This window comes from Staurois parvus, unplaced genomic scaffold, assembly GCF_062004578.1.
Source record: "Staurois parvus isolate SC_StPar_1 unplaced genomic scaffold, SC_StPar_1.0 ptg000120l, whole genome shotgun sequence".
Taxonomy (NCBI): Eukaryota; Metazoa; Chordata; class Amphibia; order Anura; family Ranidae; genus Staurois; species Staurois parvus.
Window position 1 is genome coordinate 5,973,913 of NW_028317916.1, and position 12,445 is coordinate 5,986,357.

The following is a 12,445-nucleotide window of genomic DNA, read 5'->3' on the forward strand; positions in this document are numbered from 1 at the left end:
GAGTGAACAGGGCACATAACTGGCGCACATGAAAACTGATGTCATCACACATAAAAACTCACTGAAACACGCATGGAAACTGATGGAAGCTCATACCTCTCCAAGTGAAATCTGCACTGTTTTCCATCAGTTTTTCATGCACGTATGGTGTGAACGAGCCCTAAGAGTATGTGTTGATTGACTTTAGCTTCATAAATTTTTTCGATCCTTATACAAGTCTTTTAGACTTAGGCTCCATTCACATTAGAGTGTCTCCAAAGTAGTGTGATTTCCAGTGTGACTTTAAAGCAACCTGTGGTTTGACTTTAATCTGACTTTTCTTTCACTGGACTTAAGTCGCATCAAAAGTCGTACCAAAGTAGGAACTACTTTCAAGTCGCTATGATTTGAAGTCACACAGATTTGAATGGTACTCTTTTGGAAGCATGGGGCGTGACTTGTCATGCGACTTTGGACACCAAAGTCACATGGTAAATTGTACAAGTGTGAATGCATTCTCAGAAACCAACTTGATGCAGATCAAGTGCAGGTCAGAATGATTTCAGAAGCTTCTCCCACTGATATCAAAACTGACTCCACCAACACAGGCTCAACACAAGCTCAACACAGGCTTTAGGACCTTTGCAATTTTAACTGTATTATTGCCTATAGACACCAGTCAGATGTTGGCTTTAATTCTCAAATCTCCTCTCAAAATATTACAGTTGCCATTTGATTGTTACAGAAAAGTCATCCACTTGTTAGTTTTGAAAAATCTGCCACCACTGAAGATTTGCCAAAGTAGGCTGTAGTTATAAAAGCAGGTAGCTATAGGTGTCTATACCTATTTCTGTTGGGTTTAACAATTTTTTTACTGCACGCTAGGAGCTCCCTGACTCTGAATACAAATGTTCACTTTTTTTTTATCAAAATCAAAGATTTGATATGCCTGCTCCTACAATGCAATGTGGCACTGTCAAAGTGAGGCATATGCAGTGCATTGTGTCATGCAGTAAGGGTGTGAATGAGTTTTGAAAACAGGGATGGTCATGGAGCTCCCAGGGTGGAGAAAACTCCTAAACTTAGACTGCCCATAGATATAGAAAGGCAGTCAAGGCATGCAGGCAAAAGAGTTCAGTGCAAGGCTCATGACTGGGTAAGGCAGACCATAGTCAAGTTGAAATCCAAAAGTTTTGTTGAGTGAAAAACGAAAATAGCTCATACGATTATGCCATTAATTGTTTAGTTTTTTATAATAAAAATCCATCATATTGAATCAGACACTTTGGATGGCAGCATGAAAATCGTGTGTTGCAGCTGGCACACTAATGATGTGCCCCTGTGTCCTTGCCCAAACTCATAAAAGGTACCAGGGGCATCTTATGGGGCCCCCTACTGACCCCAGGCCCTCGGGCAGTGCCCGAGTTTCCTTTTGGTCAGTCCCCCCCTGGTAGAAGTGTGGCAATATTGATTTGGAAGGTTTTATAGGCTCGTATGTCATTGTGACATATCAATTTCTCTGCCTGTTTCCTGCTTTTTTTTTCCCTCTTCAGTCATTAGAATGGGATAAATATGTAAGAATAAAACAACCTGCAGAAAACGGAAGGTGTAGGCATTGACTGGGGCTGGTCATAGGTAATATATTTCACTTGTTTTGTCCTTCCATCATTGAATGTGTCTGAAAAGATAAGAGAAACACAGTCATTAACCAGTTGAAGATTTTGGAAGTAAAGTGTATGACCAGTTACTATTGCTGGAAAACCTAAGCTGTCAAACAGCTCTGTGCGCTCCTCACACATGTTTTGGCATCTCACAGAAAGGTCTCAATCTCTCCTTGTGATTGGGACCTTTCCGATCATGTGACTGCCTTGACAGCCAATCAGGGCGGTCACATGACCCTAAACCCCACCCCTGCTTCCCAGCATCAGAAACCCCTTAAAAGGGCTGGGAGGCACCGGCGCAAAGGGGTTACAAAAAAAAAAGCAATGCAAGAATTGGTGCTGCTAATAGGGTTTCACTCTAAGCTACTGTATATTTCCTTGTGTCCATTAAATATCAGTTAAATATGCTAGTGTTCTTCTATCTTTACAGGCAAAAGTAAAGTGAGGAACTGCAGTAATGGTAAGTAAACAGAGTGAAACATTTTGTTTCCTTTTTTTAAATACTTTGCCTCTGACACCTGTTCACTCCTGATGGACCAGAGTAGAGATGAGCGAATCGAACCAGGCGAAGTGGAATTCGTTTCGAATTTCAGGAAAAATTCGATTTGCGTCGAATCCGAATATTTGCATAATTCGGGTGCGCGAATCTGATTTTTCCCGATCAGCCGGCAAAAGTGTCCCTGCAGAGAGCTCCGCTATTTCTGACAGTTCTCTGACAGTTCCTTCACATGTACAGCGGTTGAAACATTGTATCTATTTGTTTCCATTTAGGATACAGATGTTTTTATTCGGAAATAAATAGATACAATGTTTCAACCGCTGTCAACCGCTGGAACTGTCAGAGAACTGTCAGAAATAGCGGAGCTCTCTGCAGATACACTTTTTGCTGTACTGGAATACTTCTTCTTTTAATTCTTCTTTTCATTCTTCTCATTCTTCTTTTCATTCTTCTTCTCATTCTTCTTTTCATTCTTCTTCTTCTTTTCATTCTTCTTTTCATTCTTCTCATTCTTCTTTTCTTCTTCATGAAAAGAAGAATGAGAAGAAGAATGAAAAGAAGAATGAGAAGAATGAAAAGAAGAATGAAAAGAAGAAGAAGAATGAAAAGAAGAATGAAAAGAAGAATGAGAAGAAGAATGAAAAGAAGAATGAGAAGAAGAATGAGAAGAATGAAAAGAAGAATGAGAAGAATGAAAAGAAGAAGAAGAAGAATGAAAAGAAGAAGAAGAAGAAGAATCTTTTCATTCTTCTCATTCTTCTTTTCATTCTTCTTTTCATTCTATTTCTTCTTCTTTTCATTCTTCTTCTTCTTTTCATTCTTCTTTTCATTCTTCTTCTTCATCTTTTCATTCTTCTTCTTCTTTTCATTCTTTTCATTCTTCTTCTTCTTTTCATTCTTCTCATTCTTCTTTTCATTCTTCTTCTTCTTCTTTTCATTCTTCTTCTTCTTTTCATTCTTCTTCTTCTTCTTCTTTTCATTCTTCTTCTTCTTTTCATTCTTCTTTTCAATCTTCTTCTTCTTTTCATTCTTCTACTTCTTCTTCTTTTCATTCTTCTTTTCATTCTTTTCATTCTTCTTTTCATTCTTCTTTTCATTCTTCTTCTCATTCTTCTTTTCATTCTTCTTCTTTTCATTCTTCTTTTCATTCTTCTCATTCTTCTTTTCTTCTTCATGAAAAGAAGAATGAGAAGAAGAATGAAAAGAAGAATGAAAAGAAGAAGAAGAATGAAAAGAAGAATGAGAAGAAGAATGAGAAGAAGAATGAAAAGAAGAATGAGAAGAAGAATGAAAAGAAGAATGAAAAGAAGAATGAAAAGAAGAATGAAAAGAAGAATGAGAAGAAGAATGAAAAGAAGAAGAAGAATGAAAAGAAGAATGAGAAGAAGAATGAAAAGAATGAATAGAAGAATGAAAAGAAGAATGAAAAGAAGAAGAAGAAGAATCTTTTCATTCTTCTCATTCTTCTTTTCATTCTTCTTTTCATTCTTCTTCTTCTTCTTTTCATTCTTCTTCTTCTTCTTTTCATTCTTCTTCTTCTTTTCATTCTTCTTTTCATTCTTCTTCTTCTTCTTTTCATTCTTCTTCTTTTCATTCTTCTTTTCATTCTTCTTCTTCTTTTCATTCTTCTTCTTCTTCTTCTCATTCTTCTTTTCATTCTTCTCATTCTTCTTTTCATTCTTCTTCTCATTCTTCTTTTCATTCTTCTTCTTCTTCTTCTTCTTCTTCTTTTCATTCTTCTTTTCATTCTTCTCATTCTTCTTTTCTTCTTCATGAGAAGAAGAATGAAAAGAAGAATGAGAAGAATGAAAAGAAGAATGAAAAGAAGAAGAAGAATGAGAAGAATGAAAAGAAGAATGAAAAGAAGAATGAAAAGAAGAAGAAGAAGAATGAAAAGAAGAATGAATGAATGAAAAGAAGAAGAATGAAAAGAAGAATGAGAAGAAGAATGAAAAGAAGAATGAATGAATGAAAAGAAGAAGAATGAAAAGAAGAATGAGAAGAAGAATGAAAAGAAGAATGAGAAGAATGAAAAGAAGAAGAAGAATGAAAAGAAGAATGAAAAGAAGAATGAGAAGAATGAAAAGAAGAATGAAAAGAAGAATGAAAAGAAGAATGAAAAGAAGAATGAAAAGAAGAAGAAAAAGAAGAAGAAGAATGAAAAGAAGAATGAAAAGAAGAAGAAGAATCTTTTCATTCTTCTCATTCTTCTTTTCATTCTTCTTCTTCTTCTTTTCATTCTTCTTTTCATCCTACTTCTTCTTCTTCTTCTTCATCCTCATCCTCATCCTCTTCTTCTTCTTCTGAGGATGAGGATGAGGATGAAGAAGAAGAAGAAGAAGAAGAAGTAGGATGAAAATAAGAAGAATTCCAAGCCGGCAAAAAGTGTATCTGCAGAGCTCCTCTATTCTGCAGATACACTTAGAGGAGCTCTGCAGATACACTTTTTGGCGGTTTGGAATTCTTATTTTCATCCTACTTCTTCTTCTTCTTCTTCTTCTTCATCCTCATCCTCATCCTTGGAAGAAGAAGAAGAGGATGAGGATGAGGATGAAGAAGAAGAAGAAGAAGAAGTAGGATGAAAATAAGAAGAATTCCAAGCCGGCAAAAAGTGTATCTGCAGAGCTCCTCTAAGTGTATCTGCAGAATAGAGGAGCTCTGCAGATACACTTTTTGCCGGCTTGGAATTCTTCTTATTTTCATCCTACTTCTTCTTCATCCTCATCCTCTTCTTCTTCTGAGGATGAGGATGAGGATGAAGAAGAAGAAGAAGAAGAAGTAGGATGAAAATAAGAAGAATTCCAAGCCGGCAAAAAGTGTATCTGCAGAGCTCCGCTAAGTGTATCTGCAGAGCTCCGCTAAGTGTATCTGCAGAGCTCAGCGGTTGAAACATTGTATCTATTTGTTTCCATTTATGGAAACAAATAGATACAATGTTTCAACCGCTGTATGGAGTGAATGTCAGAGAACTGTCAGAAATAGGCTATTTCTGACAGTTCTCTGACATTCACTCCATACAGCGGTTGAGGAGTGAATGTCAGAGAACTGTCAGAAATAGCGGAGCTCCGCTATTTCTGACAGTTCTCTGACATTCACTCCATACAGCGGTTGAAACATTGTATCTATTTGTTTCCATTTATGGAAACAAATAGATACAATGTTTCAACCGCTGTATGGAGTGAATGTCAGAGAACTGTCAGAAATAGGCTATTTCTGACAGTTCTCTGACATTCAATACTCCATACAGCGGTTGAGGAGTGAATGTCAGAGAACTGTCAGAAATAGCCTATTTCTGACAGTTCTCTGACATTCACTCCATACAGCGGTTGAAACATTGTATCTATTTGTTTCCATAAATGGAAACAAATAGATACAATGTTTCAACCGCTGTATGGAGTGAATGTCAGAGAACTTTCAGAAATAGCGGAGCTCCGCTATTTCTGACAGTTCTCTGACATTCACTCCATACAGCGGTTGAAACATTGTATCTATTTGTTTCCATTTATGGAAACAAATAGATACAATGTTTCAACCGCTGTATGGAGTGAATGTCAGAGAACTGTCAGAAATAGCGGAGCTCTGCAGATACACTTAGCGGAGCTCTGCAGATACACTTTTTGCCGGCTTGGAATTCTTCTTATTTTCATCCTACTTCTTCTTCTTCTTCTTCTTCTTCTTCATCCTCATCCTCTTCTCCTTCTTCTGAGGATGAGGATGAAGAAGAAGAAGAAGTAGGATGAAAATAAGAAGAATTCCAAGCCGGCAAAAAGTGTATCTGCAGAGCTCCGCTAAGTGTATCTGCAGAGCTCCGCTAAGTGTATCTGCAGAGCTCAGCGGTTGAAACATTGTATCTATTTGTTTCCATTTATGGAAACAAATAGATACAATGTTTCAACCGCTGTATTGAGTGAATGTCAGAGAACTGTCAGAAATAGGCTATTTCTGACAGTTCTCTGACATTCACTCCATACAGCGGTTGAGGAGTGAATGTCAGAGAACTGTCAGAAATAGCGGAGCTCCGCTATTTCTGACAGTTCTCTGACATTCACTCCATACAGCGGTTGAAACATTGTATCTATTTGTTTCCATTTATGGAAACAAATAGATACAATGTTTCAACCGCTGTATGGAGTGAATGTCAGAGAACTGTCAGAAATAGGCTATTTCTGACAGTTCTCTGACATTCAATACTCCATACAGCGGTTGAGGAGTGAATGTCAGAGAACTGTCAGAAATAGCCTATTTCTGACAGTTCTCTGACATTCACTCCATACAGCGGTTGAAACATTGTATCTATTTGTTTCCATAAATGGAAACAAATAGATACAATGTTTCAACCGCTGTATGGAGTGAATGTCAGAGAACTTTCAGAAATAGCGGAGCTCCGCTATTTCTGACAGTTCTCTGACATTCACTCCATACAGCGGTTGAAACATTGTATCTATTTGTTTCCATTTATGGAAACAAATAGATACAATGTTTCAACCGCTGTATGGAGTGAATGTCAGAGAACTGTCAGAAATAGCGGAGCTCTGCAGATACACTTAGCGGAGCTCTGCAGATACACTTTTTGCCGGCTTGGAATTCTTCTTATTTTCATCCTACTTCTTCTTCTTCTTCTTCTTCATCCTCATCCTCTTCTCCTTCTTCTGAGGATGAGGATGAAGAAGAAGAAGAAGTAGGATGAAAATAAGAAGAATTCCAAGCCGGCAAAAAGTGTATCTGCAGAGCTCCGCTAAGTGTATCTGCAGAGCTCCGCTATGTGTATCTGCAGAGCTCAGCGGTTGAAACATTGTATCTATTTGTTTCCATTTATGGAAACAAATAGATACAATGTTTCAACCGCTGTATGGAGTGAATGTCAGAGAACTGTCAGAAATAGGCTATTTCTGACAGTTCTCTGACATTCACTCCATACAGCGGTTGAGGAGTGAATGTCAGAAAACTGTCAGAAATAGCGGAGCTCCGCTATTTCTGACAGTTCTCTGACATTCACTCCATACAGCGGTTGAAACATTGTATCTATTTGTTTCCATTTATGGAAACAAATAGATACAATGTTTCAACCGCTGTATGGAGTGAATGTCAGAGAACTGTCAGAAATAGGCTATTTCTGACAGTTCTCTGACATTCAATACTCCATACAGCGGTTGAGGAGTGAATGTCAGAGAACTGTCAGAAATAGCCTATTTCTGACAGTTCTCTGACATTCACTCCATACAGCGGTTGAAACATTGTATCTATTTGTTTCCATAAATGGAAACAAATAGATACAATGTTTCAACCGCTGTATGGAGTGAATGTCAGAGAACTTTCAGAAATAGCGGAGCTCCGCTATTTCTGACAGTTCTCTGACATTCACTCCATACAGCGGTTGAAACATTGTATCTATTTGTTTCCATTTATGGAAACAAATAGATACAATGTTTCAACTGCTGTATGGAGTGAATGTCAGAGAACTGTCAGAAATAGCGGAGCTCTGCAGATACACTTAGCGGAGCTCTGCAGATACACTTTTTGCCGGCTTGGAATTCTTCTTATTTTCATCCTACTTCTTCTTCTTCTTCTTCTTCATCCTCATCCTCTTCTCCTTCTTCTGAGGATGAGGATGAAGAAGAAGAAGAAGTAGGATGAAAATAAGAAGAATTCCAAGCCGGCAAAAAGTGTATCTGCAGAGCTCCTCTAAGTGTATCTGCAGAATAGAGGAGCTCTGCAGATACACTTTTTGCCCACTTGGAATTCTTCTTATTTTCATCCTACTTCTTCTTCTGCTTCCTCTTCATCCTCATCCTCATCCTCTTCTTCTTCTGAGGATGAGGATGAGGATGAAGAAGAAGAAGTAGGATGAAAATAAGAATTCCAAGCCGGCAAAAAGTGTATCTGCAGAGCTCCGCTTAGTGTATCTGCAGAGCTCCGCTTAGTGTATCTGCAGAGCTCCGCTAAGTGTATCTGCAGAGCTCCGCTAAGAAATAGCGGAGCTCTGCAGATACACTTTTTGCCGGCTTGGAATTCTCCTTCTTCTCATCCTTCTTCTTCTTCTCATCCTTCTTCTTCTTCTCATCCTTCTCCTTCTTCTCATCCTTCTTCTTCTTCTCATCCTTCTTCTTCTTCTCATCCTTCTCCTTCTTCTCATCCTTCTTCTTCTTCTCATCCTTCTCCTTCTTCTCATCCTTCTTCTTCTTCTCATCCTTCTTCTTCTTCTCATCCTTCTCCTTCTTCTCATCCTTCTTCTTCTTCTCATCCTTCTTCTTCTTCTCATCCTTCTTCTTCTTCTCATCTTTCTCCTTCTTCTCATCCTTCTTCTTCTTCTCATCCTTCTTCTTCTCATCCTTCTCCTTCTTCTCATCCTTCTTCTCATCCTTCTCCTTCTTCTCATCCTTCTCCTTCTTCTCATCCTTCTCCTTCTCCTTCTCCTTCTCCTTCCTCATCTCCAAGGGCATTTAAATTAAAGGTACAGTGTTCTGCACTAATTTAAAGGCTCTCTGAAGCCTAGAAACCCTTTTTATAAGTTAAATTCGTAGCGAATAAATTCGCATCGAATCGAATTTCTTCCTCAAATTCGGCGAATCAGCCGAATCAAATTTTTGAATAATTCGCTCATCTCTAGACCAGAGCAACTTTCACATTTCTGATAAGGACCTGTTTATTCGACAATAACTTTGTCGTTACTTAAGGTAACAACATAATACATATATTGTTTAAGTAACAAACAATGCTTTCTCTTCGTTTATATTGTCTTGCAACAATGATTATTTCTTTTTGCAATCTTTAGACAAATAAACATAACGAAACTAAACAAAACTCACATTTTCTTTTTTTTTGGCAGTGTTAGTTTAAAAATAAATAGTGTTACTGCACACAAAATGCACATATTTTATTCTGTAATGTGTCCTGTTTAAAATGACACTAAAATTATGATTCTGGTACAATGCATTGCAAAGTTATTTACAAATGAAGAAAAAAAAGTGTTTTTTTTTTCAATTTAGTGCTTTTTTTAAATATGTGTAAATATATGTTAAAGGTGTTAAAATATTAATGAACAAAGAAAATAAAAGAAAGTTTAAATAATATTAGTTGATGAAATAAAAACAAACCAAAAAAAATCAGCAGAGAAATTATAATTGAATGTAGAAGGAGAATGAGTTATTTAGGGCTGATTTTAGTAAACTAAGGATTAAAAAGAGGTTAAACAGGAACATTTAATTTAAAAATAAAAAAAAAAAAACATTTTTTTTTACTTGTCAGGTTGTTTTAACTAACTTCATCTACAGATCAAAGTTCATCCCTTTGATATGTAGATAAATAAACAGAAAGATACAAAATGCAATGTTGTTTCTTTGTATCTTTCTGTATTTGTGGCTGAACAATGTTGATGATAAAACTGTCAGACTGCTTTTTTTTTTTACAGCTCCAGTTGCCGGGACCTTCTCTTTGTACTCAGCAATGCAGCTGTCGTTAATCAGAGTTGAATTGCTATGTACTGGGATAGGGGGAAATACGCCCAGACCACAAAGGGTTGATTGCTTGGCACTGCCACCATTTATAGAATACCTTGCATCTTTTTCAGTGGATACAAGGCATGCTCTGAATGGCAGTAGTGCCGACCAAGCAATCCCCTGTGGTAAGTGTGCAGAGGGAAACCTGCTCGCACAGAACTCTAGTAAAACCCAGAAGATTGTGATTATCACTATAGCAGCGCCAACTACTACAGTGATTGTCAGCTCCCTCAGCAGCCCTTCAGTTATGAGATATGCATACTTATATTGTGGCAGCTGTACTAATATTAAGTGTGCAATAAAGATCATTCCTGAAGCTCAGCTTTAATCCTTACCTATACATACGCACTTCAGCAACTGCCAGTAAAAGAGTCCCTGTTTTCAGAAATATATGCAATGATGACCATCGTACTTCTGGCAGCCCACAGTAGGCTCAACAGGAAGCTGGGAAAAAAAGAAGGGCTGTTTGGTGGTAAATAAAAGTATTGCGTTATTGAACATACATAGACATACAATACATATAATTAATAAAATCCACTGCAGAGGATATACTCCTGCAGTATATGGAATTATATATTCAATACAAGTACATATAGTACAAATATAGTACAAATACATATAGTATTTGTATATTCCACAATAAAATGTACCGTATCCCAGTAAAAGTTTGAAAAGAGATACTCTGATATTAATGGTTGTAGTAACCCAACATGTTTTGTGATAATATCGCTTCTTTTAGGAGTTGCAAACAGATTTCTTAAACTACAGGCATCTGTGCAAGGGCTGTGAAGGAGGGCCTTCAACCTTCCTATTCGAGACCAGTCAGTCGGCACCCCACAAGGCCTCCTCCCCACTGATAAGGATGCACTCACGTCAACAATTCTGATCCAAATGGGGCACATGTAAAGAAACAAGCAATAAACTAGTATGGTGTGAGCATGCAATTACGTCACCAATTCTGGTCCAAATAGAATACATGTGAGAAAAAACCTAGCTATAAGCTATTATAATATATGACAAAATCTCTACGTATATTGAAACCAAACCACAGGAAAAGTTCCCTTATGTGATGGCACAGTATTTGCGTAGGGATAGTCAAGTGGGGTCAGTCATAAATCCATCTGTCCATAGAGACAAGGCATACCGACAACAAAAGATCCCGGAGCCACCAGCTGCCAAGAGCGCCAACACCGCCTCACCCAACAGGGCCTGTCCAGAAAGAACCCACGTAGCCCCACCATCACAGACACAGACTTCCACCGTCACAGACTACCATGGGTTTTCAGTGATTACCCAGATCTTTACAAAGATTAAATTCACAAACGTTTGGCTCAAAGCTTTGCAGTTACACTGCCTGAAAAAGGAACAAAATGCAGTGCTAATGCAGTGTATATTTTGCCCTGTTCAGCTGTGTCACAGAAGTGGATAATTTGAAGGAATGGATAACTTTGTTCCATCAAAAGATGGGCTCACAGCAGCCATATTGTCAGTGTGTCTTGAGGCTGTTAGGGAATGCTTAGAGCTGTATTACAACTAACGGCAGTATTGCCAGCCTTCCATGTGAGCTGTTCAGTTCTATCAGATACACAACCTAACAGCCAATTGAAAGAGTTTGCATAGCAGGCTAACATTGCCACTGCTAATTTCAAGGCCTTGGCTTATCACGGGAGGTGCTGTTATTGTCAGGATCTCCTGGTTAGAAATGCTACAATGGAGGGTCCATGTGATCCAGTGTACTCCTTACAGCTGTCAACACTTTATGGTAACAGGTGCTGAAGTGACTAAGCAAAGGATGGCGCCTTCATACGGTACAAAGCAGAATTGCAAAGCATCACCAGAGCACAAAAGAAAATTGCGTTTGTCACAAACTCATACTATTACATTGCAGGGCCTCAGAGGATCCCTTCATTGAGGCAGTAGTATTTACTGACTACTAAGGAGTTTGTGACAATCTTTGACCTCAAATTTGTGTTGCTGGTGATGCCTTGTTAATAAACTTTGCAATGGATTCACAAAAAAATTATTTTCTTAAGAAAACTGTGTACAGTGAAGCATGATGCCAAACAAACTGACAAATGGATTTAGGGTTTACATACCTATTGACTGAATTGTAATCCTCATCAACATGAAAATTAAACAACCAAACTTTACTGAAATTAGAAAGTAACTAAAGTAATCCAAAAAAAACATCATTCAAACAGATGATAAAGGAAGAGTTGCATTTCCTATTTTCAAAGATAATTTTCCCACCATGAAGTGGAATCTGTAATATTGGGATTAAGTATTTTTTCTTTGCTTGCTGATTTAAAACATTCCTATAGCTAAGTAACTCCCTGGTAACTAATGTGCTGTCCTCTGTAATCACGTCTATGACTGTTTCTTGGAACAGATAATGATACACTATCTTACATCAGTCGTATTCTCAGCAAGCCTTCTCTGGACCTGACTCCTGAATTCAACCCAAAGATCAAAGACTACTATGTAGAACTGCCATTTGATGTAGTGACAGTGGAAATTGGAGCAGATCCTGCACACTGCAAAAGCCAAGTGCACATGGATGACAGGGATGGACCAAGGTAGGATATTAAATTTAACATAATAAAACACATTGCAAAAAAATCATACAAAATTAGAAAAATAAATATATATGAAAGTTAAAAAAAAGTCCAAAATAAACGTTCAGTGCTCCAATATAGAAAGAAAACAGTGATGAAAAAGTGTTCATAAATTTTCCAGCATGCTCACATCATCAGTGATAATTGATTTCACCCACACTCACCAAATAAAGTGGATTCCCAAGCTGATATGGC

General features: G+C 37.6%; 1 protein-coding gene across 1 annotated transcript in view; it reads left to right on the plus strand.

Moving 5' to 3' along the window:
• CPED1 (cadherin like and PC-esterase domain containing 1) overlaps positions 1-12,445 on the plus strand; it is a 349,788-nt gene that overhangs the window by 197,714 nt on the left and 139,629 nt on the right. The window contains exons 13-14 of the mRNA XM_089672109.1: positions 2,071-2,100; positions 12,025-12,211. Coding sequence (XP_089528235.1) covers positions 2,071-2,100; positions 12,025-12,211 — 217 coding nt within the window. The remainder of the gene's footprint in view (positions 1-2,070; positions 2,101-12,024; positions 12,212-12,445) is intronic.